Below are 27,288 nucleotides of genomic sequence, written 5' to 3'. Positions count from 1 at the left end.
GACATCCAGTCTCCTCCTAACTGGAAGGGATTTGTGAATTGATTGCTGGGGTGGCCTAGGCTTTGTTGGGCCTGCACTGCAGGAAGGAAAGAAAGAGGAGAAAAGTGAGAAGAGAAGGGAGCAGGAAGGGGAGGAGAAAGGGGGGTAGAGAAGGAAGGGAGGGAGACATCTAAATACACTGTAGAGACCATAGCTGTGTACCCCTATGGCCCGTGTAAGGAAATATGCCAAATTTCAGGCAATTTGAGCATCCAAATCAGTAATGATGGTGTTATGGTCTGAATCGTGTTCCCTCATTCATATGTTGAATTCCTAAACTTTATAATATGGCTCTTTTGGCGACAGGCCCTTTAAAGAGGTAATTAAGGCAAAATGAGGTCATATGGGTGGGCCCTAATCCAACATGACTGGTATCCTTATAAGAAGGGGCAATTATAGGGTGCCTGGGTGGCTCGGTCAGTTAAGCGTCCGACTTCGGCTCAGGTCATGATCTCACGGTCCGTGGGTTCGAGCCCCGTCGGGCTCTGTGCTGACAGCTCATAGCCTGGATCCTGCTTCAGATTCTGTGTCTCCCTCTCTCTCTGACCTTCCCCCATTCATGCTCTGTCTCTCTCTGTCTCAAAAATAAATAAACGTTAGAAAAAGAAAATCACCATTTGATAGCCATCATAGTAATAACTGATCCCAGCAGGAATGTTAATGTATGCTAACAGTAGCAGATAAAAGTTTGATGAGATACAGGGTATTAGTCTTAAAGTCTTTCCCCATAAATTATGAAGAGTAAAATTGTAACTTTTTGGCGGCAAACCTGGCAAACACTACCCTAACTAATTAAAGTTAACATCACCAGCAAGGGGACATCATGTGCCTATGTTACAACATAACATCTTGTATTCCAGCCCAAACTGCATTGCCTGAAAACAGTCATAAGAAAACATCAGACAAATCCAAATTGAGAAATATTCTACAAAATAAATGGCCTGTTCTCTTAAAAAATGTCAAGGTCATGTAAGACAAAGTCTGGGAAACTACATCAGATTAAAGCAAACTAGGGGCACCTGGGTGACTCAGCCCGTTAAGCGTCTGACTTCAGCTCAGTTCATGATCTCACGGTTCATGGGTTCGAGCCCCACATCGGCTCTGTGCTGACAGCTCAGGGCCTGGAGCCTGCTTCAGATTCTGTGTCTCCCTCTCTCCCTGCCCTTCTCCTGCTCACACTCTGTCTCTCTCTCTCAGAAATAAATAAACATTAAAGCAAACTAAAGAGGCATGACAACTAAATGTAATATGTGGTCCTGGATTGGACAATTGGCGAACGTTGAATATGAGGTGGATTAAATAGTGTTAACAGCAAACTTCCTTGTGGTAACACAACTGCTGTTATGTAAGAACAGATCTGCCATCCAAAGCTGGTCTACCAATCAATAGCCACGGGCCACAATCGCCTCCTCCCCCCTCCCCAGCTATTTAGTGATGATTCAGATGAGCCCTCCCAGTCCTTCGTTCTCTCCGGGGCATCCTCCCTATGCCTCTCTGAGTCTTTTTTCCTCTCCTCCTTGACCCCACCCTCCACCTCCTGCCAACCGGGCTCCCTGTTCCTGTCTTCTGCTTCCTCGTTCCCGCCTGCCCGGCCCCCTGGCCACTTCCACCTCCCGGCGGCAACCTTCCCTCGCAGGTGCGCCCGGCACCCCGGCGCTCCGCTGTGCGCTTGCGCTCTGCACCCGCCAGAGCCGGGCCAGCCGCCGGAGAAGCTTCTGCGCCGCCGGTGCAGTTTGCGCGGGATCCGAGCTCCTGGCCGACGCTCGCGCCAGGCTGGGACAGGTGGCTGCGCTCACCCACAAGGCCGCCCTTCTGCCCGCGATGGGCTGCTCCAGCAGCGCCCTCAACAAGGCCGGCGACGGCAACAGGCTCCGCAGCGGTGAGCAGGGGACCCGGCTCCACCCTCGCCCGGGCCTCGGGGTCGCCTTGCTCCCTAGGGTTCCGAAAGGTGCGACCCGCCCGGCAGGGGGCGGGCTGCTCGCTGAGGACGGGAGTGGAACCCAGGGCAGAGCGCCCCTCCCTCCCGAACTCCGGAGCGCGGGTGCTGGAGCTGCGGCGTGGAGGTCCCGGTGCGCCCCAGCCGCGCGCGCTGCTGGACGCGGGAGGCCGAGGGCCGGGCCCGGGGTTATCCGCGGGGCGAGCGGGGAGGTGGCGTTAAACCCCTACCGCGCTTGGCCGGGGGTTCCCTTAAACAGATGAGTAATTTCCTGCCCTTACAAGAGGTGCTATTTAATCTCCTAAAAGTACGAACTTTCAGATCATATAAAGCTGCAAATTCCCTGGGAACCATTAGTTTCTGGTCCTAAGGAGAAACGTGATCCCCGTTTTTCTACCAAGACCTTGCCCTTCCGTCAGCATTTCAGCATCAGAGATGGTAACGGATGCGGAGAGCACAGATGGACATTCACTCCATCAAGTAGGATCCTGCACTTTTGAAGAGGTCAGATACACTTCCCCTGCCCTTCGCTTCAGTGTTTTCTTGACGAATATGCGTGCCATATAAAGTGGTCATCACCGAAATTCAACAAATATATTTTGAGCGTCTATTATGAGATAGCCAAGTGCCTGGCTAGATGCTGGAGATACAAGTGACCCTACTTTTGAGGGTCAGGGATAGAAGAGACAGGCAATAAACAAGTTAAACGAATGATTAAGATACGTTTCTGACCGTGGTAAATCCTGTGAAAAGAGTAAGCAGATTAATGAACTAGAGAATGGGTTTTATAAGCACTTCTTAGATTCTGAATGGCTGACATTTTGGATAAAGCTTCGAAGGTTAAGTAAATTCCTTTAAATTAGTTTGCAGTCATATTCAAGGCTAACTGTAGGGGAAAATTTGCACTCAAGTTCATTCTTTTCCACAGGTCTTCTTTTAGCATCTTGTGTTATTCCAATAACACAGAAATGTCTTTCTCTCTGATTTTGTAGTAGCACAGGGTTTTCGTGAATGCTGTTTCAGAGTTGAGACACCGTGTCCTAGTTAGAAGTATGTTGCATTGAATTCATTTTCGTGGTGTGTGATAATTTATTTTTAATTTCAGTAGATAACAGAAAGCAATAAAAAGTTTAGAAATAAGCAAAGTAATTAAAGCCATGTTTAAGTGTGATTCCAAACCCTTTGTCTCTGACAATGCAAAATGAAGAAATATCCATTCCTTGTGTACAATAGTTGCTGACCTTTCTCCTAAAGAAAAGAAAGCCTCTGTACCCCAAATATGCTCTCAAGAGGCCAGTGTAAAAAGTTAGTTAATTGATTAATTAGAGGCTAGTACAAGGAGAAATTTCTTTAACGTTTCATTTTATTTTATGAAGTCAGGTGGATTTTGCATCCTGCTCCATGATAAATCCTTGTTGGTTTCAATATGAAAAATTGAGGAAAATTGATGCTTCAGGAAAGGTACACCATATTTGGTTTTTCTCACCCCTCTCCATGGTCCCAGATATCCTAGGAGTAACATACTGATTTAAAAAGCAGAGAACTAAATCATCATAGATTTTTTTTTGATAAAAACATGACTGAGGGGAATGTTACTCTTAGGGAAGGGCAAAAGTATCCAATAGGGGGAAAGGGTTTTTAATCCTCTCAAAAAATAATGAACAACGTTTAAAAAAAAAAAACTTTATCACCAGTATTAATAACTGTCTACATGAGTCACACCTTTTCATTTTTTATTCACGCTTTCATCATTGTTCTAAGTTTTCACAGATGTTGTTCTGAAAGAAATATTTAAACGCCTGGCAACCAGTTTCAGTGCATTGAAAATTAATTAATACGCTACATAAACTGCTCAATGCATGTATTAAATCAGTCAACAGGTGCATTTTGCTTTTGATGCCCAATCACACAATACTCTCTTGTAATTGGATACTATTGTGTGTTCATCAGCATTTCAATGCTGATCCATGATCTTGGAGGCTCAATAAATAATTCATTCCTGTTTCTACAGCTCAAAACTTCTTTAAATCCTATATATAATCCTAAGTCTGTGGGTATGAGCTTTTAGATGAAAAAATCCAAGTTTATTAAATGTCCTGTATATGCATTTACTCACTGTACCCCTGGTGCCTAACAATATTTGGCGCATAGTTGTTGAATGAATTACTTCATTTAATCTTTAAGACAATACTATGACTAAGTATTATGATCATCTCCATTTCACACATAAGGAGCCCTGTGACCTTGGGCAAATTATCTACTCTTAAAAGTCAGAGCTGGGCTTTGAATTCAGGTACTCTGATTCCAGAGCTTGACTTCTTTCTCTTTAAACCACCTGTGATAACTAGATTTAAATCTGATTTATTTTATTTTTTTATGTTTTTTAATGTTTATTTATTTTTGAGACAGAGAGAGAGATAGAGACAGACAGCGTGTGAGCAGGGAAGGGGCAGAGAGAGAGGGAGACACAGAATCCAAAGCAGGCTCCAGGCTCCTAGCTGTCCTCACAGAGCCTGAAATGGGGCTTGAACTCACCAACAGTGAGATCATGACCTGACGGAAGTCAGATACTTAACTGACTGACCCACCCGGGCACCCCGATTTAAATCTGATTTAAATTTCAGATCACTCTGGATCCCCATTAGAGGTGTGTTCATCCACTATGCAAACAACAAAAGAAATACAATAAAATGTAATAGAGCATTATAATTTAATAAATTTAATAATATAATCACAATATTATAATCCCTAAATAAGATATGTATTGTAATATATTATACAGATGAGATATATAACTTATAAATTTATTGGATATTAATATATAATATACATATTTTAATACATATTTGTTTACCCCTAGATAAGTTAGTAAAATATGAAGCTTATATATATTACTTCCAACTATAAACTATAAATATTTGGGGGACATTTGTTTAACCCTAGAGTTTTTTTTTAATGTTTATTTATTTATTTTGAGAGAGAGAGAGAGCAGGGAAGGGGCAGAGAGAGAGGGAGGAAGAGAGAATCCCAAGCAGGCTCCATACTGCCAGCGCAGAGCCCAATGTGGGGCTCAAACTCATGAACCATGAGATCATGACCTGAGCTGAACCCAAGAGCTGGACTCAGTCAATAGACTGAGCCACCCAGGTGCCCCTAACCTTAGATGTACATAGATGTAGAGAAACTACCAGTGTCCTCCCATAGAGGTACAGATAATCTTCCTATCACACCAGAGATTCTTTAAATTTACAGTACCAACCTTTAAAAAATTTTTTTTAATGTTTATTTACTTTTTGAGAGAGAGAGAAGGCATGCGGGAGGAGCAGACGGGGGAGACAGAGGATCCAAAGTGGGTTCTGCGTTGACAGCAAATAGCCAGACGTAGCGCTTGAACTCATGAACCAGGAGATCATGACCTGTGCCAAAGTCGGATGCTTAATCGACTGAGCCAACCAGGCACCCATCACAATATCAACCTTAAAACCCTATAGGTTGATGTTAAAATATATGAACTAGCCTGTAAACTGGATTTGTGTTGACAGTTCTGCCCAACTTAATTTTCTGTAACTGGCTTAAGAACTGTTGTACATGATGCAGTATTAGCCTACAAGCAAAAGAATCATTAAATAATGGGTTGGAGTAGGTTACCTCTGAGATCTCTTATAGCTCTAAAATCCTATAGCATTAAAATATGAAGCTGTTTATTTTCTGGGCTTAAGTTTAAATCAGATAGCAGCTACTTGGTTAGGTTGCTGTTAGGTTGAATAGGAAAATCCATTCTTCCGATCACACAGATGCATTTGTTCTGACCCACCAGACACCAGATGACTGACTAGGGAAAGAGGTGTGGAGGGATCAGGACAAAGGTGGATAGTCAACTAACTACCCAGTGCTACTCAAAGTGTAGAGCAGGGCCTGGCACATGGTACACATAGATTTTTACTCAATGCCTTAAAATGTGCGAGGAAAGCGGCTTTTCTTTCCAGAAGGACTATTAGACAGATTGAGTGGAATTTCTTATGTTTGTGGAAGCAAATTCTAATTATTAGGGCAATATTCTGTTCACAATTGCTGTTCTTTTCAGAGCCCCGAGGATCTGATGGAATCTGAACACAAAGGTTTTGTTGATTTTACAGACTAATGGACCCACAGGTGTCTAGGTCTTTGTATCCGAACCTTCCTCCCTGCCAGCCTTCTGTGTACATGCACAATTATTGCTTTTCTCTTTCCTAATATAAATCACCACCCGTTTCTGGCAGACTTTCTTCCTGAGATCTTACAGCTTAAGCACCAGCATTGACAAAGTAAATAGATGGTAATTATTGACAAATTCATTGCTAGGTTAATGTGTACATTTTCACTGACAGCTATAATCATTTGTTTATTCTCACCTGAACTCTTGCTAGCTGCTTGGAGTCCATGTTACCTAGGCAATAGAATGAGGCTTGAATTTCATGCTGTTATGTGAATTGTTCTTTGTTCTGTGGAGATACCTTCAGCCTTCAACCAATATTTTCACATAGTGACATTTCAGTCCTAAGCAGACATTTTTTCTTTGTAATTGAAGAATAAACATCAAGATTAAAACTCATTAAAAAAATTTTTTTAATGTTTATTTTTGAGAGAGAGAGAGAGACAGAGTGTGAGTGGGCAAGGGGTAGAAAGAGAGGGAAGACACAGAATCCGAAGCAGGCTCCAGGCTCCGAGCTGTCAGCACAGAGCCGGAAGCGTGGCTCGAACTCACGAACCGTGAGATCATGACCTGAGCTGAAGTCAGACGCTTAACCAACTGAGCCACCCAGGTGCCCCAAAACTCATTTTAATGGACTTTCCTTGCATGCAGATGTTATATAAATGGGGTTTCTTTCTTGAAAATGCTAGAAGTAGGAACCAAGTCTTGTATGTCTTTGTGTCCCCTCTAGAGCCTGGCACACAGAGGATGTTTGGCAAGTTTTTGTGGTAGGGTGGTTATTACATACAGCTAATTAAAATGGAACATAAGAATTGCATACGTGGGGGCGCCTGGGTGGCTCAAAAGATTGGGCGTCCAGGCCTAGATTTTGGCTCAGGTCTGGATCTCACAGTTTATGGGTTCAAGCCCCATGTCAGGCTCTGCGCTGACAGTGCAGAGCCTCCTTGGGATTCCCTGTCTCTCTCTGCTCTGCTCTTTCTCTCTCAAAAATAAATAAACTTTTTAACAAAGAGGGAATTGCTTGAGTGGTTCAAAAATTTGCAAACGGTTGAAAAATGCATGCTGTGAAAAGTGTACCTCTGGTCCTGTTTGCACCAGCTACTTAGTTCCAATCACACCCATGGGTAAATACTTTCATTAGGTGGTTTTTTTTAAATTTTTCTAAAGTTTCCTTATACATTGTAAATATTGTTTCCCTCTCTCATCTTCATTATAAAATGTATTATACCCACCGTTCTTCACCTTGTTCTTTTCACCTAGCAAGACGGACATCTTTCTATCTTGATATATAGAGAACGTCTTTCTCCTTTTTTATCCTTGCTTAATAATCCATCGTGTGATTTGTTTAACCAGTCCCCTATTGATAGGCATTTGGTTTGCTTCCAATTTTTTCTAGTGCAAACAAGGCTGCAATGAATTCCTTTATATATGCATCATTTTGAATGTGTTCAAGCACAGCTGTAGAACAATTTCCCAGAAGTGGCATTATTGGATTAAAGGGTATGTGCATTTATGATTTTGATGGATATCTGCCTAAATGCCTTCCAAAAGACTTGTACCAGTTTACACTCTCCTCAACAGTATAGTACTCTCTCTCTCTCTCTGCCCCTCCCTTGCTCACACACACACACACACACACACACACACACACTGTCTCTCAAAAATAAATAAACATTTAAAGAAAACTAAAAAATAAAAGGGGCGCCTGGGTGGCTTAGTCGGTTGAGCCTCCAATTTCGGCTCAGGTCATGATCTGGCTGTTCGTGAGTCTGAGCCCTACATCGGGCTCTGTGCTGACATCTCAGAGCCTGGAGCCCGCTTTGGATTCTGTGTCTCCTTCTCTGTCTCTGCCCCTCCCCTGCTCACACTCTTCTCTGTCTCTCTCTCTCAAAGATAACATTACAGAAAAACAAAAAATTTTTGAAACATTTCAGTAAGTTTCTTATAAAATTGAAGGACTTTCAAGATTAGTGCAGCCACATCAAAACATGGGTGTGGAGAAGTCAGGAGACAAGGCAGGAGCTCCACTTGGTTCCAGATACTTTGGACTGTGATCTCATTTAATCTCCACAAGAGCCTTCTGAAGCAAACATCTGTATCACCAAATGCAGCTAGGAAACTACAGCTTCATGAGGATAAATAGCTTGTCCGAGATCTCAGAGCTAGCAAGTGATAGGGCTGAAGCCCCGTGTGTGTGACTCAGAAGCCACTAGTCTTTTCACGGTCCAGTTCCATCTGGAGTCTAGTCCACTTCTGCGATAACTCATTGTATGGCCTTCCCTGTAGGAAAAACACAATCCATATTTGTTTGGTGGGTGGATGGGAGAATACATGGATTGACAGAGATGGGGACTCAGGGGAATGAGAAGTCCTATTTAGAAAAACACAGGGATTTCAACAACAGCCAAATGATGGAAAGAACCCAAATGTCCATCAACTGATGAATAGATAAAGAAGATGTGGTTTGTAGATACAATGGAATCCTGCTCAGCAATGAGAAAGAATTAAATCTTGCCATTTGCAACAATGTGGCTGGAACTGGAGGGTATTATGCGAAGTGAAATAAGCCAGTCAGAGAAAGACAGATATCATATGTTTTCACTCCTATGTGGATCTTGAGAAACTGAACAGAAGACGTTGGGGAAAGGGAAAGGAAAAAATAGTTTCAAACAGAGAGGGAGGCAAACCATAAGAGACTCTTAAATACAGAGAACAACTGAGGGTTGATGGCAGGGGTGGGGGAGAAGGGAAAATGGGTGATGGGCATTGAGGGGGGCACTTGCTAGGATGAGCACTGGCTGTTGTGTGTAAGCAATGAATCATGGGAATCTACTCTCAAAGCCAAGGGCACACTGTATACGCTGTATGGTTAGCTAACTTGACAGTAAATGATTTAAAAAATAAAAAAGAGCCAGAGGGAGAGTAGGAATCAGGACCCAGGTAATAACAGAAACTGGAAGGAAACATTGGTTGAGGTGGGCTTGGGAAGAGAATAGGTTGTGAAGAGGGTCTCCTAATCAGGCAGGAGAAGGTCAACACAGGAAAACAAAGCTTTATTGTGTTCTTTTAAATCATGTTCCTGTAAGGTTGCCACACGTCCCAGGTATTATCCACAGTTTCACTTCTGTGTTAATGTTTTATAACATCAAGTTTAAAATAAAAACCTAACACTTGTGGGGGGTTACTGAAAGGCTCACCAAAACTGATAAAAGCATCAAAGTTGGCCAGGCCTCAAAAGCTGGTGTGTTTAACTGCATGTAGTTCTAGGTAATTTTTTTAAGCAAAATACCAGAATATAGCTCTCCAGGTGAGTGTTAATGTCTGGGAAGTATCAAAATGACCTCAGAAGCTTCTTTACAGGGGTGCCTAGGTGGCTCAGTCAGTTAACCGTCCAACTTCAGCTCAGGTCATGATCTCGCAGTTCATGGGTTCAAGCCCTGTATCAGGCTCTGTGCTGACAGCTCAGAGCCTGGAGCCTGCTTCGGATTCTGTGTCTCCCTCTCTTTCTGCCCCTCCCCCACTCATTCATTTTTTCTCTCTCTCTCTCTCAAAAATAAATAAACGTTAAAAACAAAAAGAAGCTTCTTTACGTTCCCAGGGATGTTGCTGTTGTTCACGTTCTTTGAACCCCTCCTTGGGAGTTTACATCAGGTTCTGGAGTTCATTCTTTTGTATATATTCAAGGGTGTCAGAGGTTTGCCCTTTAAGGATTAAGATTGAAAAGAAAAACCACATTGTGTTAAACAGCTAAACACCCATGGGAATTACTTTATGAAGGTAAATGAAATAGGCCAGGCGATGCCAGTGTGCTCAGAAACAAGGAGTGGTCATTGGAAAAAGGCAAGGAAAAGAAAGGGCAGCCTGTGTTGTAGGGGCAACTTCAGCTGACATCACTTTCTTCCCCATGGAAGGGCCCAAGGATCTGTGGGTCCCCAGGATAACTGGGCTGGGCTGTGGTGACTGGGTGGCTGGAGTCCCACACCTAGGAGGGATGACCCTCTTTTCTCAAGACTACATACTCAACAGTTCCTTATGGCTGCTCCTCTGTCCTGGCTTCTCTAATGAGACAAAAGAACTCAAAACCCAATAACATGTTCTTCATTCATACTGAACACTGCTTAACATTCAAATCTGTATGGCTCTGAAAACTTGCTTGAGATGAGCACATTATGTCAGGCTAGTTTAGATAAATGGAGTGTCCAAATGTACATTAAGTAGAAAAGTCAAGATGCAAGAAGATCAAGAAGCATCCGTAGACAGCAAAATGGCACCCTTGCCCTATCGATCTACTGTAGGGTCACCAAAACTCACATTTCATTTATAAACAATGTACTCTGTAGCCATGACACTGTAGAACACTGTAGAACATGACAAAGCGGACATCAAAATAGCACCAATTAATACCATCCAAGGTAGATATAAAATGAACATGACCTCATAAGCCAAAGATGGAAATGACTCATGTTCAAGAGGCCACTCAACAAGCCTTCTCTATGACCTGAACCCCTAGCCCTTCCTGGCTTCTTTGTAGCTGTTCCTTTTGCCTCGCCCCTAGGTCCCCCCTTTCCCAGACCCCCCTCTCTCAGTGATGGACCTGTCTCCTCTCCACTAAAAGAAGTGTCCTTGACATCCACTTCCTTGGATGTAGCATCAAACCAAGGTTTTTTTGTTTGTTTGTTTGTTTTTGACTATCAATTAATAGTCTGTTCCCCTCATCAGGATTTTCCCGTGTGGTGACAATACTTTCTCAAGCCTGTAATATATTTTTCCTTACACTGAGTGAAAATGTTTTCTTCAGAGGCTTGCCTTTAAAACTTCCTCTTAAAGGGTCCCTGCAAGATGAGAACATTCCACGCTTTGCAGACCGCCCTGATTGATCTGTCGTTGTTACGTTCTCAGCCTTGCCCACCTAAATGCTCCTCTAGTTCTGTTGATGGTGACAGAAATATATTTGTCCCTGTGTTGCATGTATCAGAGCCCCCCAGCCTGTGAGAATGAGTTTCAGTGTGCCAGCATTTCTCCCAGCCCTTAAGGCAGCTGGGCAGGGAGGGACCTTGCTGTTATTGATAGTGATAAGGAACTCTTTCTCCTTTTCCCTTTAGTTGATTTTGGGGAGGGGGGCTATTCTTACCGTTTCCATTTTCCTAAGACTGATAGGAACCACATGGTTTCTTTTGGCTAATTTCCTTTTCCTTTGCAGTGGAGTAGTAGCCTCTATAGACTAGATGGTTATGAGAGGATTTGAACGTGTGAGTGTGTTTGTGTGTGTGTGTGTAAATTTCAACATATGGGAGACAGTATAGAGTGCTGATTAAGAATGTGGGTCTGGAGTTAGACTGGCTTCAAATCCTGGTTCATGATAACTTATTAGTGGTATAACTTTGAGCCACTCAATCCCCTTGTGCCTCAGTGACTTCATCTGTAAAACGGAATTAACAATAGTACCTATTTCATAGACTTGTTCTAAGGAATAAAATCAGTTAATACATACAAAGCACTTAGAGGTAGCCTAAATAGTGCTTAGAATAGGGATTGACAAACTTGCCTGCTGGCCAAATCCAGCCCACCACTTGTTTTCATAAATGAAGTTTTATAGGAACACAATTATGTCTATTCATTTACATGTCATTTGACTGCTTTCTTACCATGGTGACAGAGTTGAGTAGTTGCAATAATGACCCCAAACCAGCAAAGCTGAAAACATTTACTGTCTGTCCCTTTACAGAAAAAAAAATTGCTGACCCCCACCTAGAATGTTGCCTAGTAAGTCCTCAATAAAAATTGCCTGTCATTAACATCAATTTTAGTAAATCTCAATTTTTTTTGTATTGCTTTTCCAAGATCAAATTTTGTTTTTTTCCTCAAGATCAAGTTCTAAATCCTGGAGTTTGTTGATTTCCTGACATTTTCATTTTGGTAAATTTGTAAAAGGAAAGGAACTGTTAAAAATATTAAGTTAGTAATAAGGGCACCTGGGTGGCTCAGTTGGTTAAGTGTACGACTTCAGTTCAGGTCATGATCTCACAGTTTGTGGGTTCGAGCCCTGTGTCAGGCTCTGTGCTGACAGCTCAGAGCCTGGAGCCTGCTTCAGATTCTCCCTCTCTCTCTGCCCCTCCTCGGCTCATTCTCTATCTCTTTCTCTCTCTCAAAAATAAATAAGCATTTGAAAAAATCTTTAAAAAATTGTCTTTAAAAAAACTATTAAGTTAGTAGTAGCACAAGTGGTAGAAAAATAGCAAAAAATCATAAAAGTGGAATGGGAATGATCCAAGTTTATGAAACGGTTTTTCTAAAGCTATCAGATGTTATATTGCTAGGTTACATGCTCTTGTACTTTTGCTGCTATATTAAAAAAAAAAACTTTATTTTAGAAAAGTTTTAGATTTACAGAAAATTCATGAAAGTAGTGCAGAGAGTTCTCATAGACCCCATACCCACTTTCCCTCATTACTAACATCTTGCATGAGTAGGGCAGGCTTGTCACAATGAATGAACCAATGCTGATACATTATTATTTTAAAAAATTGTTTTAAGGTTTTTATTTATTTTTGAGACAGAGAAACAGAGCATGAGTGGGGGAGGGGCAAAGAGAGAGAGAGAGAGACAGAATTTGAAACAGGCTTCAGGCTCTGAGCTGTCAGCACAGAACCCGATGCAGGGCTCGAACTCACAAACCATGAGATGGTGACCTGAGCTGAAGTTGGACACTTAACCGACTGAGTCACCCAGGCGCCCCACTGATACATTATTATTTACCAAAGTCCATGCTTTATTCAGATTTCCTCAGTTTTTCTCTAATGTCCTATTTCTGTTCTAGAGTCCCATTCAGGATTCCACACTACAGTTAGTTGTTGTGTTTCCTTAGGCCCCTCTTGACTATTACAGTTTTTCAGACTTGTTTTCGATGACCTTGACAGTTTTGAGTACTGGTCAGGTATTTTGTAGACCATCCCTCAATTGGGATTTATCTGTTGCTTTTCTTATGATGCTCCTAGGCTTGTGGGTTTTGGGAGGAAGACCACAGAGGTAAAGTGCCCTTCACATCACATCATATCAAGGGTACAAGTTCTCAGTGTGACTTATTACTGCCTCGTAAGCTTTTCTAAGATTCTGAAGCTTGAAGAAGGGCGAACGTAGATTTTTGTTTTATACTCTAGTCTTACTGAAATCTTACAGTTAAATTTTTTTTAATTTTTTTTTAATGTTTATTTATCTTTGAGAGAGAGAAAGGGAGAGAGCAGGGGAGGAGCAGGAAGAGAGACAAAGAATCTGAAGCAGGATCCATCCAGACTCTGAGTTGTCAGCACAGAGCCTGACCTGGGGCTCGAATCCATGAACTGTGAGATCATGACCTGGGCTGAAGTCGGATGCTTAACCGACTTACCTTGTGGAGTTTTTAGGAAGATTGAGTGAGATAATCCACAAAAAGCTCTAGGCAAAATGCCTCAATAAACATCAGCCACAAGGCCTGTTCAGGTTGGTGAAGTGTCGCAACTTATGCCTATTAGAGACATGATCTTCACTTTCTCCCTCCTCGTCCTTGCTCATTGAGATGCCTTTGATTTCGTAGACTCGTTTTCTGCCCAAATGTTGGATCCCCGCGTGCCAGTAATGACCATCAGTCAATGAAGCTGTCTTTTTTTAGTGGTGAATACTGTTGATAATTTCAAAAGTGATGTTTTCTGCAACAGCTTCTTTGAAGTAAGAGTCTATCTTCTAGGAGTCTAAAAGAAATAAAATGAAATTGGAAAATCTTTTCTGAAGGAGGTAACTATTTGTCATTACTTGGCTCTGTAGCTTTTAGATATCAGCCTTCCCCCTCTTCAGGCCCTACATCTCCATGTATGCTTATCAAGTGTTCCAGAAGTGTCTCTCCAACTACATGTTCTTGTTTCTTTATACTTAAATTTCCACATTAGGTTTACCTTCATATTTTATCAAATTTACTTTGTGATGGTCAAAACTAAGTTTAAATGTATCAAACCAGGTAGTTCTATTAAAAAAGACGGCTTGTTCAGTGTGCCTGGTGGCTCAGTCAGTTAAGCATCGGACTTTAGCTCAGGTCACGATCTCACTGTTCATGGGTTCGAGCCCTGCATCAGGCTGTGTTGACAAATCCTCTGTCTCCCTCTCCCTCTGTAACTCTGTTGCTCACGTGCTCTCTCTCTCTCAAAAATAAATAAACATTAAAAAAAAAAAAAGAAGCTTCATGGGTGCCTGGGTGGGGCTCAGTTGGTTAGGCATCCAACTCTTGATTTTGGCTCAGGTCATGATCTCATGGTTTGTGAGTTTGAGCCCCACGTTGGGCTCTGCACTGACAGCACTGAGCCTGCTTGCGATTCTCTCTGCCCCTTCCCTGCCCATGCTCTTTCTCTCAAAATAAATAAATAAATAAATAAATAAATAAATAACATTTAAAAAATTATTTAAAAAAAATATGGCTTTTCCAATTTTTATTTACAGTCTCTAGGATTTTTTTTGCCTGATGGTTTCACACTTCAGTTACGTGGGGTATTGCTTAAGTTCATCTCTCTTCAACATGAATGCCCTGCCAACATCTACTGACTGACAGAACGCGCCCTTGGGGCTTGGCATTTGTGCCACGGCCCGCGAGGAAAGTGTTTTTACATACTTTAGTGAGGGAAGAGCACAGACACATCTAGAATAGCTCCACTAGTAGCTCCACAAATGTTTGTTGGATAAATGATAGGATGAAAGTGAGGAGAAAACAAAGAAAGAAAATGGGAAAGAAGATGAGTAGACTGTTCCCTTGGGGCTGACTCATGTGGCATCTGGGTTCCCAAAGCCCAAAAGCTGCAGGAACCTAGAAATGGTGGCAGCAAGGGAAAATACCAGGGAACCCCCCCCCCCAACCCCACTATTCTCATTGATTCTCTAGAAAACCCAGCAGACAAATCAGTGAGGTCTCTGGGATGTCTGATGGGTCATAGCCATGGGATAGGAAATATTGACCTCAAGTTTTTCTCCTCGCTGGGTAGAAACTTTTCATTTCTGATTAGGGTAATGAACGGAGTTGAAAAGCTTCCATTGTAATGTGAATTTCAGGTATGTTAGCTCTAGTTCTAATCCCTTCTGTAATGTTGCCTAGTATTTAACTTCTTTGTGTGCCTATCACAACGGTGCTTACAACCAGGGTTCTGTTAGTTCAGCTGTCACAACAAATTTGTGCATGGATCAACTTACAACAGAATCAAGAGAGATAATGAGCACCAAAGGATTAGGCCCAGAGCAGTGTATGATTTGATAAAATGTAGGGTTCAGAAAACAGACACATCTTTAAACAACTTTGGATGTGGAAACAATGCATCTCTCCGCAATATTTATTATATAGTAATACAGATTAGGCACAGAATGTCTTCTGTGTGTGGACCAAAAAATCTCACTGCTTCAAGTTAGAGTGCTAGAAGAAATGATGTAGTACCTTCTTCTACCTCAAGGAGGTATATCTGGGATTCACAAAACAACGCAGACAGAGCATGTGGAGATTCTTGGGTGAGAGATAAGGCATAGGTACCAAGTCGTACTTAGTGAGGGAGGTAGCCATTATTTGAATCTCCATGCAGACAGTAAACTTTTTTTTTTTCTGACAATAAACTTAAGGATGGCAGGGACCAGATCTTCCTTGTCAACCGCTGTAAACTGCTCAGCTCAGAAGAGGCATATTAGGCACTCGAATACTTGAATTCAGTGAATAAGTGAAATCAAAGCCAACAAACAGAATGAAAGAGATTTATTTATAAAAAGCTGCCGGTGGACTTTATTAATGCCAGTCAAGTCCTGCCTGACATTATGAATACTATCACATTATTGATCAATAATCACATTAAAATTTTTTTTTAATGTTTTTATCTTATTTTTGAGACAGAGAGAGACAGAGCATGAGCAGGGGAGGGGCAGAGAGGGAGACACAGAATCCAAAGCAGGCTCCAGGCTCTGAGCTCTCAGCACAGAGCCTGACACAGGGCTTGAACTCATGACCTGAGCTGAAGTCGGACGCCCAACTGACTGAGCCACCCAGACACCCCAATCAGTAATCACATTTTAAAACTTACCATGACGACCCAATTCTGTAGGTCAACATTGACAGTTGTATAGTGTTTAGGGGACTATTTATCCAAGCTCTTTAATGTTGACGTTCATTCTTTCTGTTGCTCAGTTAGCTGTAATTTATTTGACAGGGGCCACCACTAGACCACACAGGACCTTTGTGAAATTAGAAAAAGATGCCCTCCCCGCCCCTGACACATGCAGCCTTGCAGCCTGCAGGTGCACAGAGGCTGGAGTTGAGCTCTCTCTCTCTCTCTCTCTCTCTCTCTCTCTCTCTCTCTTTCTCTCCCTCTCAGCAGAATGCCCTGTGCAGTGAGAAACCCGCACCTGCGTAGCTGTATGCTGCTCCCCCCAGTTTACTGAGTACCTTCTCACATCACACACCGTATTGGGGAATACGCATATTATCACCTCAGTCAATTCTCCAAAGAGGCCTGAAAGGCAGCTCTCATATTCCCATTTTACAGATAAGGAAACTGAGGTCTAGAGAGGTTAGGAGCTTGTCTAGATTGCACAGTTGAATAAACGGTGAAATCAAGATTCACGTCCAACATCAGAACAGTCTGGATTGCACTGTTCCAGCTGAAGAGGAGGAAGGTCAAACAGATCCACAAATCCTACTTCCCTCAGCGGCTGGGGATAAAAACATTCTGAAGGATATGCAGTCTGGTGCCTGAGAGGAAGTGTTTGTGGCAACTTGTAGACTTCATTGCTGTATTCTCTGAGAGGCGGTTTGAAATTACCATTTATTTTCCAACCTTTTCAGTTTTTTACTTCGATCTCTTTTTTTCTGAATAAGCTTAGAGAAAGGTACCAATACTAGAATGAATGAAATTACCTTACGTGTCTGTTTGCCCACCATAATGTCTTCCTTTCTAGGGCCATCAAGTGAGGTATGATACCGGTGACGGCTAGCATGGACTGTCACTCAGTGGTGCCGGTCACTGTGCCAGTGCTTTCCACTAGCAATGTGATGCATGGAGTCCTCACAACGACTCTGCCGATACTGTTCCCATTTTACAGGTGGTGAAACTGAGGCACAAAAAAGGCTTAATCAGGCTAGTGAGTACAGGAATCAGGACTCGAACCCCCCACATTATGGGTGTTGTCTTCAAGGTCATACGATCTCTGCCCTGCCTTTCAGAACAGATTGTGCTTTTCTCTCACATAGGAAAAGAAAACTTTGAGGCTATTAGGTAAGAACTATTACCTCCAGGGGCACCTGGGTGGCTCATTTGGTTAAGCATCCAACCTCACCTCAGGTCATGATCTCACAGTTCATGGGTTCAAGCCCCATGTCAGGCTCTGTGCTGACAGGTCAGAGCCTGGAGCCTGCTTTGGATTCTGACTCTCTCTCTCCCTCTCTCTGCCCCTCCCTTATTCTCTCTCTCTCTCTCTCAAAAATAAGTAAATAAACATTAAAAAACAAAGGAGAAATAAAAAAAAAAGAACTATCACCTCCAAAATACATTCCTTTCAAAATTCAAGCAGAATGCAGTTAATTAATATAAATACAAAATGAATGTGGTGTCACTAAACTTTTCTCTTTTATTTTTTTTTGGTGATTATTTTATTTATTTTTGATTTTTTTCCTCAAGTTTTTATTTAAATTCCAGTTAGTTAACACAGAGTGCAATATTATAGTTTCAGGTGTAGAACTGAGTGATTCATCACTTTCATACAACACCCAGTGCTCATCACAAAACTGCCCTCCTTAGTACCCATCACCCATCTAGCCCATCCCCCATCCATCTCCCCTCCAGTAATCCTCAGTTTTGTTCTCTATAGTTAAGATTTGGTGACTAAAAAAAAAAAAGTTTTGGTGATCATTTTATTTATTTATTTGTAAAAGTTTATTGACTTATTTTGCGAGAGAGAGAGAACAGGGGAGGGGCAGATAGAGAATCACAAGCAGGCTCTGTGCTGCCAGCATGGAGCCTGATGCAGAGCTCGAACTCACGAACCGCGAGATCATGACCTGAACCAAAACCAAGACTCAGATGGCTTAACCGACTGAGCCACCCAGGTGCCCCAAGATTTGGTGATCATTTTTATGACGTTTTATCTCCTTTGAGCTACCTTAGAAAAATATTAGAGACAGTGACATTCTTCTGTAATATTTCCCAGTTTGGCTATTTTCAGGTTATATTATAAAAATATTATATGTCAAGGGCATTTGCCTACTTCAAGTATATCAATAAGATTAGGAAAAGTACCTAAGAATGAAAATTGATATTGTGATCATGGGCATAAATGTTCTAGTTATGGCAAAAATTGATAGAACACTTGAGTATTTGTGACACTATTCATGGAAAATAACTTTTTATAAAACTTTTGTTTTTGGAGAAGAAAACTTAGTCTGATAGCATAATATGTTTTTCAAAATATAGAATTGAGTGACTTTGGTTTGGGTGTGTTGACACATTCCCCCCCGTGGCTTTCTGCTCTAGAAGAATGATGCCTTTAGAATGCACCCACAGCTGGCACAGTTGGATGAAAGTCGTTCATGTCATTTAACTGACAGTACTAATTACCGTAATAACTATTTTACCAGAAAATATAATTTGGCAGACATCTGTGATTAGTATACTAACACATTTCCTTGTTAATTTCCTTAGACAACCCTCACCAGAACATCCTTCGTGTGATCTGAATGAATCGTCCTGTCATAATGAATTATTTTGTAGGCCTGAGAAACCACTTTTATTAAGTTGCCTTAAGTGCTATTAATTTGAAAATCTTCTTCATGATGAAGCCTGAGGGAGAGGCGAAGGATAGCCCTTCTCCCTATTCTGACATATGACCCCTGGGGGGCCCACAGCCAGGGCCCTGAATCTCCCCACATCCTTCCCAAACTCTGCTTCTCCAAGCCTCAGCTTGAATTACTCTCCACCCAGGGCTTCCCACCCAGCCCCAGAGGCCGGGTGGGAAATGATTTAGTGTGAACACATGTATTAAGAAGAGAAACAATTGGCAGTGAGTTGAATTAATGACAACACATAAACTAAGGAAGTGAAGAGAATGACAATTATTATTTCAGGGAAATACAAAAAGAAATGTACGCAAAGTAAGAGCTTACTGTTTGGCTCAGTTCTTCCTAGCAGACATACTCATTCTATGGACATGCACTTGAATGTTGATTTACCCAAATTACAACATGATTACTATGTTAAATGATTGCTAATATATAGTTGGTGAATTGAAAGGAAATGTTAGTGTGTAATGGGAGAGGGTGTGGTGATAGAGGTAGGAGGAGAAGGAACCGAAGCCTTTATTTTCCATAGTGGGAGTTCACTGAAAAGCCCAAACTGAAAAATCATGAAGTAGCAATTTGCTTAGAGATATAGAAGAAAAATATCCCTTCAGACAGCTAAAAGAATTAAAATATTTGCCCCTAGGGAAGGGGAAATGGGAGAGGAGATCTGAGTATTAGTTGTGCATTTTACATTAGATAAGCGATATTCAGTATAAATGTATGCATATGTAACTGGGGTGAGGAGTAACTTAGGGAAAAAATATTAAAACAATTTTTTTTACATTTATTTATTTTTGAGAGACAGAGAGAGACAGAGCACAAGTGGGGCAGGGGCAGAGAAAGAATGAGACAGAATCTGAAATAGGCTCCAGGCTCTGAGCTCTCGGCACAGACCAGACATGGGGCTCGAACCCACAAATCGTGAGATCATGACCTGAGCTGAAGTTGATGTTGAACCAGCAGAGCCACCCACGTGCCCCAGGGAAAAAATATTTAAAAAGAGAAGAAAAGAAAAACAATCTTTGGGGGGAAAAAAGGGTAGAAGTATATCACCTGGAGGTCCATTTTAACATGTTGGTTTATTTTCTCTCAGTGTTTTCACCATCTATTTGTGATTTACTTTTTCTTCCTCCCCCTTTCCCTTCCAATCATTGACATTACTATACTCATACTATATGTGAAATTGGTAGCTAACTTACTGAGCACTTAAGTGCACGCAAGACCTTGTGCCAATACACATTTTATATGCATCATTTCGTTTGATTAACCCAACTGTGCGTGCCAATATTTTAACTTATTATATCATATATATATATATTTTAAGTTTTATATATTTATTTTGAGAGAAACAGAGATAGTGTGAGAAGGGGAGGGGCAGAGAGAGAGAGAGAGGGAGAGAGAGAATCCAAGCAGGCTCCATGCTGTCAGCGCTGAGCCAGACGTGGGGCTCGAACCCACGAAACCACGAGATCATGACCTGAGGTGAAACCAACAATTGGATGCTCAACTGACTGACCCACCCAGGTGCCCCATAAATATTTTCTTATATTAACATATCATCTTCATAACCATCTTTTTTCATGGTGCAGTAGTATTCCATCCAGCAGAATATTTATCTTTTCCCCAACTTATTAGACTTTTAAGTTGTTTTTTAATTTTTGCTATTGTGAAGAATACTGAGATGATATATATATATATCAAAAAATATATATTTTCCTGACATTTGTGCTTTTAGAATAAGTTTCCAGAAGGAGGATTACTGGGTCAAAGAGTATAACCATGTTGCCAAGTTGCTTAGCTGTCTAGGGCACTTTTGTGTTCCTCCTTTAATGTTGATGCCTCGTGCAGCCTTGATGTGGGGGGAGAGAGAGATTCACTGCCATTTTACAGATGTGACAATTAGGAGCTAAGTCCCCTAGGTCACACAGCTGGGGGAAGAGCCAGAATTACAATGCATGGTTCCCAACTCTTTCTTGATTTCTGCCCCCCAGATGAACTGAAACGCAGGTTGAACTGTCCCTGCCACTTTCCTTCCCAGACATCTTGATCTTTACCGAGTGGAGCTTCTCCGTCATGGGGCCCTTTCCTTCCACTGAGGCCCATTCTGCTTTGGGAAAAAGTAAGACCTCTGTAGCAGCCCAACACCACACACTGAAATCTTCTACTAAGGCTAAGGGTGAGAAGGAGAAAGAACATGAGAAAAAGCAAAGTGAAATGTGCTTATTGAGAATATGGGAAGGTGTCTAAGGAGCAAACAAGAAAATATTGTAGTTTTGGAGGACGTGTTAGAGCTGAACACAGTAAAGAAGTTTGACTTGGGGAATGTTTAGGTCATGGTATGGCCTCTCTTTACTCAACTATACACAGGACTCTCTCTCTCTGTCTTTTAAGTTTGTTTATTTATTTTGTGGGTGGGGGGGGAGAAGGGCGGGGGGGGGGGAGAGAATCCAAAGCAGGCTCCACACTGTCAGTGCAGAGCCTAATGCGGGACTCAGTCTCACGCACCCTGAGACCATGACCTGAGCAGAAATCAAGAGTCGGACTCTTCAAGAGTCGGACGCTTAACCCCTAGAGCTACCCAAGTGCCCCACCACCGGACTCTCTTAAATCTACTTCTTTTTTTTTTTTATGTTTATTTATTTTTGAGAGAGAGAGAGAGAGAGAGACAGAGCACGAGCAGGGGAGGGTCAGAGAGCGAGGGAGACACAGAATCTGAAGCAGGCTCCAGGCTCTGAGCTGTCAGCACAGAGCCCAACGTGGGGCTCAAACTCATGAATGGTGAGATCATGACCTGAGCCGAAGTGGGATGCTTAACCGACTGAGCCACCCCGGCGCCCCTTAAATCTACTACTTGATTGTGATATATTTTCTGAGGATAGAAACTAACCAAAAATTTGTATTTTTTCTTTTTCAAGTGAATATTCAAAAAGTAACTTTGCATATCTATTTTTCAACCATAGAAGAAAGCGAGTCCTGCTTTGCCCAACCCAAACCACATACTCCGGGAAAAGAATCATCTACTCTTTACGGCAAGGTACAAAAGGAAAGTCCTCCTCCATTAGAGAAGCTCAAGATTTCAGCAGCATCTACAGCTAATGGTGTTAAATCCCTCCGGGAACAGCCCCTGGCAGACGATACTACAGACCCACCAGGACCTACAGAAGACGCTCAGCCTTTAGAAGGACCCAGGGAATCTGAGCCACTTCAGCCGCATGTCAAAGATGATACTCCCGGAGCAGGAGAGAAGAATGACTCGGAAGCAGTGACAGAGGCTCAGTCTTTAAAAGGAAATGCTGAGACTGAATCTGCAGGAAGAGATACGAAGTATCAGCCGTCGAGGATCACAGGAGAGAGGGACTCTCCTGGAGCAGTGGAAGGTACTGAGAATCCACAAACTGCCAGAGAGATGAAACCTCTAGGAACAGAGGAGGAAGTTCCTCCTCTGGAAGCAGCTAGAGAGCCACAACCTCAAGAAGCAATGGGAAAGTGTGAACAGACCCAGCTCCCAAAAACAGTTCCCAAGGAGAATGAATCTCCAGAAGGATTGGAAGGGGGTCAGTTTGTGGAAATGGCTGGAGAGCAGAAACTTCAAGAAACATTGGGAAAAGATGAGCAATCCCAACTTCTAGAAACAATTCCCAAAGAGAATGAAACACCAGAAGTATTGGAGGAAAGTCAGTTTGTGGAAACAGCTGTAAACAATGATTTGCTCCATAAAACTCCTGAAGGCCTAGGAAACATGGAGCAGATTCAACCTGAAGGGATAGTTGGAAGCATGGAGCATCCAGTGGGAATTCTAGAAACAGGAGCTAATATGGAAACGGTCAGGAAAACTCACACTAATGAAGAGGACCAACACATTGAAGGTAAAAGTGATGTTGTCCGAAATTCAGGGTTGTTTAGATGTGCTACATAAGAGATCATCCCTGGGGATCTCTATTTCAGGGGTTTGAACTTCATTTTACCCAAACCAAAAAGACTTCCATACCTGAAAAACAAGCTCTTAGCTTTCTAGCAAAAATTTTCTAAACCATAGTCTGTGTCTGAAATTTTTAACCTGGAGTTTCATTGTTGAATACACTTGGATGTTGAAGGCAACATGTTAAAATTTCTGAGTTTTTCCGAGTTCACTTTTCATCAGGCCCCATGGAGGGTACGAGGATCCAAAGTAAAGATGAATAGGTGGTTAGTGGGGGAATTAAGCTTCTAATGAAAGAATACCCACATAATGGATCTTAGACTATAGTTTTCATCTTTGCCAATCTTATCCTTAGAAAATTACAGTCAGTCTGCTTGTGTCCTCATATAGTCCTCTTGTCTTTCTGGGAAGACTGGAGAAAATGTATTATGTCTTGGTAAAATGTGTTTTTAAAATGTACCTCACCAGCATAAAACAAAGGGTATCCATACTGTTCTTTATTAGAATTATAATTTAAAAATAACATTTCTTCTGGGACATGATTTACATTTTGGTAAATTTTAGCTTCATACTACAGTATAATTAAATAAAGCACACGTCTGTCTGTTTCTTGATTCATTTATTACCCCAGCAGTTTTTGAGTGCTAATCATATGCCAAGTTCTAGGGGTACAGGAGATAGGCCCTGTCCTCACGGTGCTCATAGGCTAGCGGGAAGAAGGCAGAATGGAAACAAGTTACCACAATCTATGGAGGTAAGTGCTTTAATGAAGGTGTAGAAAAGTGCTCCAGGGAAAACAGGGGAGATGTACTTGTTGCACTAGGGTTAGCAAACTCAAGTCGTTAGGGCCTAGGATAATGACCGTGAGTGAAGCGAGGGGCACATGTTATGGCATGGGGAGCCCTGGGGACCGTGGTGAACAGGAGCACTGTCCTAGCAAAAGAGGCACCACTTCTTGGCTCCATCCATGAGCATGGGGGTCAGTGTGGCCCATTCTGATTTCTTAGGGAGACAGATTTGTATCTACAACATCCAGACCTTTATTTGCAATCTTTTTTTTTTATCTCTCTTTTTTTAATGTTTGTTTTTGAGAGAGAGAGAAAAAGAGACAGAGTGCCAGCAAGGGAGGGGCAGAGAGAGAGAGGGAGACACAGAATCCGAAGCAGGCTCCAGGCTCTAAGCTGTCAGCACAGAGCCCGACATGGGGCTCGAACTCATGAACCATAAGATCATGACCTGAGCCAAAGTTAGATGCTTACCCGACTGAGCCACCTAAATGTTTGCAGTCTTTAAATGTTTAACAATTGTTTTCTTTAAACACCATAATGGCCCTAGGTTTCTGGGCATGCCTAGACCACCTTTTCATTTAGATATAAATGGAACGTTTTTAAAACACTTTTTAAAAATGTTTATTTTTATTTGAGAGAGAGTGAGAACATGCACACAGAGGGGCAGAGAGAGAGAGACAGAGATAGAGACAGAATCTGAAGCAGGCTCCAGGCTCTAAGCTGTCAGCACAGAGCCTGATGTGGGGCTCCGACTCATGAGCCATTGAGATCATGACCTGAGCCGAAGTTGGACGCTTAACCAACTGAGCTACCCAGGCTAAATGGAACTTTTTATTTATAGTATGTTCTGCTGTCATTTCTTGGATAATTCTGTAGCCTGATTTTATGTAGGAGGATGCCAAGATAAGAGATGTTAAGTGACATCAGCCATTCAGAGGATCTGAGAGAATCAGGGCAATTTCCTTTCCTTTTTTTTTTTCTTTTTTCAAGGGTTACATTTTTAAAGATGTTTTATTTATTTTTGAGAGAGAGAGAGAGAGAGAGAGAGAGAGAGCAAGGGAGGGGCAGAGAGAGAGGGAGACACCGAATCTGAAGTAGGCTCCAGGCTCAGAGCTGTCAGCACAGAGCCCGACGCAGGGCTCAAACTCATGAACTGTGAGATCATGACCTGAGCTGAAGGTGCCCCAGGGCAGTTGCCTTTCTAGATACCATCAGAGAAATTTACTAATTTGACCTAAAGAGCAGAAACTGCCCCACTGGAAGTCACCTGTGAGGTGCTTTATTGTCAATGATAAATGAGAGTATCTTAATATCTCCTTTGGTTACTTTTCCAGGTGAGACAGGAGAAAAAGTTGAAACAGAGATGGAGGATGAGAAAGTAAGTGAAGGGACTGGAACAAAAGAAGAAGAAACAGGGGAAGCTGTGGACCTTTCAGCAGCCATGTAGATGGATGTGGTAGCAGAAGGATGAATAGGCACAGGTGTTGTGATAGAAAATGTAGTGAAGTGTGTGACTTCAGATCTGATTGTGTCTATAAATGTCTATGTGTTTTATACAAGGAGTATGGTTATCATGTTCTTGATTACATTGTTCCATGAAACTGCTAAGCTGTACACAGTTTTCTCAGGCACTTAGAATAGTTATACATTTAGAACTACAGTAGCCACGGCCAGTAAGGACTAGGGTATAGGATCACTGAAGAGTGTGAGGGTGTTTTCTTCACTGTGGCAACATGTCCATTCGGTTCAGAAAATGACACCCTAAAAAGAAAGTATAAACCTTAGGTGTAGGTGGCTGGAGAAAAGAGTTAAATTTTAGGGAGCATATGATAATCAAGTAACACAGTTATAATTACAATGGGATAAGAATGAACAACAACATCAGGGCAAACTATATCTAGTGGGTTTTTTTTTTTATTTCGTATTTTTTTTTTTTCTGTTGCAGAATTTAAAGCTGGTAGGAACCTACTCACCTTAAGTCTGTCTACTACCATAGACTCTTATTTATGTCAAAGGAGTGCAGTCTCTGGTGCTGTTGCAAGATCAGGCATTTCCACACTGAAAGGCTACACGTTTTTCCAGGTGCCATTTTAAATCAGTTGTTGATTTTACACTTATGTGAAGGGTTTCATTGGTGTTACCCTTTTAACTGACATTAAAGGCGTTTTAAACTTATTGACTTTTAAACGTATTTCAGAGACAACAGACAGCAAGAATTAAAACTTAGATTTGCTGCCTATGTGGAATTTATTCCCTGGGTCCTGTTTTGTTTTGTTTTTCAGATTGCTGTGGCTTAATGTTAGGCTTTAGAGGTAGAAAGGAGCTAAGAAATCAAGATTTAGAAACCATTTATAATATTGCATTAATGTTAAAATGATGCACCATTGAAAGTTACTTTTCACGAATTCTTCCTAAGTTGCCAAGGGATTTTGGTAAAAGATTATACATGAATATAGTAATGACAATAGCAATCTTGTCTACCATTGAGGACCTGTGTTTATGTATATCAGGATAGAATTATATTTTGGAAACATTTTGTTTCCTTTTCTTATTTGTAAATGTGTATTTTTAAGATAACTGCTCAGATGAATTAACTAGACTCTTTTATTTTTAATTTTTTTTTAATTTAGTTAACATATCATGCAATATTGGTTTCAGGTTTAGAATTCAGTGATTCATCACTTACATACAGCACCCAGTGCTCATCACAAGTGACCTACTTACTACTCATCACCCACAGCCCATCTGCCACCCACCTCCCTCCATCAACCCTCAGTTTGTTCTCTATTGTTAAGGTCTCTTGTGGTTTGTTTCCCTCTCTTCTTTCTCACCCCCCCCCCCCCCGTTCATCTGTTTTGTTTCTTAAATTTCACATATGGGTGGAATCATATGGCATTTGTCTTTCTTGGATTTGACTTATTTCACTTAGCAAAATACATTCTAGCTCCATCCACATCATTGCAAATGGCAAGATTTCATTCTTTTTGATGGCCAAGTAATATTCCATTGTATATAAATAATCTCTTCTTTATCCATTCATCAGTAGACTCTTTTACTTTGGCTTTTATATTAAAATGACTACTAAGATGACTTGTAATTAATTTCAAGAATATAGCATAAAGTGAAGAATTATCTTTATTCTGATTTTAATAGTAGTTTATGTTTCTGACTTTAAAGAGTTGAAGTAGACAACAAGAGGGGGTACTTGAGTAGATGATGTCCCCCTTTCTGCAAAGTAGCTCGATTGTGATTTTATTGAGACCAAGGACTGTTTTGTGTATCTTTGATTCAGGCATTTATCTCCTTTCATGGAACATTATAGGCACTTGATAAATATTTGTCAAATCAATACATGAATAATAAATACCCATTTATGTTTAATTCATTAGAAAAGAATATATTTAAGATATCAATTTGTGTAGCACTAACATTTTCTTGAGGGCTGCTCAAACTCAGCAACGTGCTATATATTTGGTGTAGTTTTCTGAAAACAGCAAAATTTTGAGGTCAGGAAGTGTATAAATTAGAACTGATATAACATCTCTCAAGCTGACTTTTGTAATCCAAAGGTGTTTTTCCTGACCAAAAGGT

At 41.5% G+C, this 27,288-nt stretch overlaps 1 protein-coding gene across 1 annotated transcript; it reads left to right on the top strand.

The window, feature by feature from the left end:
* The first annotated feature begins 1,486 nt into the window (after positions 1 to 1,486).
* ERICH5 (glutamate rich 5) lies at positions 1,487 to 27,288 on the top strand. The gene is made up of 3 exons (XM_015082027.3): positions 1,487 to 1,918; positions 21,951 to 22,856; positions 25,032 to 27,288. Exons 1-3 carry the CDS (start codon positions 1,861 to 1,863, stop codon positions 25,142 to 25,144), a joined length of 1,077 nt encoding a protein of 358 aa, XP_014937513.2. The 5' UTR covers positions 1,487 to 1,860; the 3' UTR covers positions 25,145 to 27,288.

The sequence above is a fragment of the Acinonyx jubatus genome, chromosome F2 (genome assembly GCF_027475565.1).
Source record: "Acinonyx jubatus isolate Ajub_Pintada_27869175 chromosome F2, VMU_Ajub_asm_v1.0, whole genome shotgun sequence".
Classification (NCBI taxonomy): Eukaryota; Metazoa; Chordata; class Mammalia; order Carnivora; family Felidae; genus Acinonyx; species Acinonyx jubatus.
The sequence above is the reverse complement of the archived record's forward strand: the minus strand, read 5'-3'. Positions and strand labels throughout refer to the sequence as shown.

What these genes read in the sequence shown, in the direction of transcription:
- ERICH5 (XM_015082027.3), top strand. Translation starts at nt 1,861, where the DNA reads ATGGGCTGCTCCAGCAGCGCCCTCAACAAGGCCGGCGACGGCAACAGG. An exon ending in CGGCAACAGGCTCCGCAGCG is followed by an intron (nt 1,919 to 21,950) that starts GTGAGCAGGGGA and finishes TTTCAACCATAG; the next exon opens with AAGAAAGCGAGTCCTGCTTT. An exon ending in AGAGGACCAACACATTGAAG is followed by an intron (nt 22,857 to 25,031) that starts GTAAAAGTGATG and finishes TTACTTTTCCAG; the next exon opens with GTGAGACAGGAGAAAAAGTT.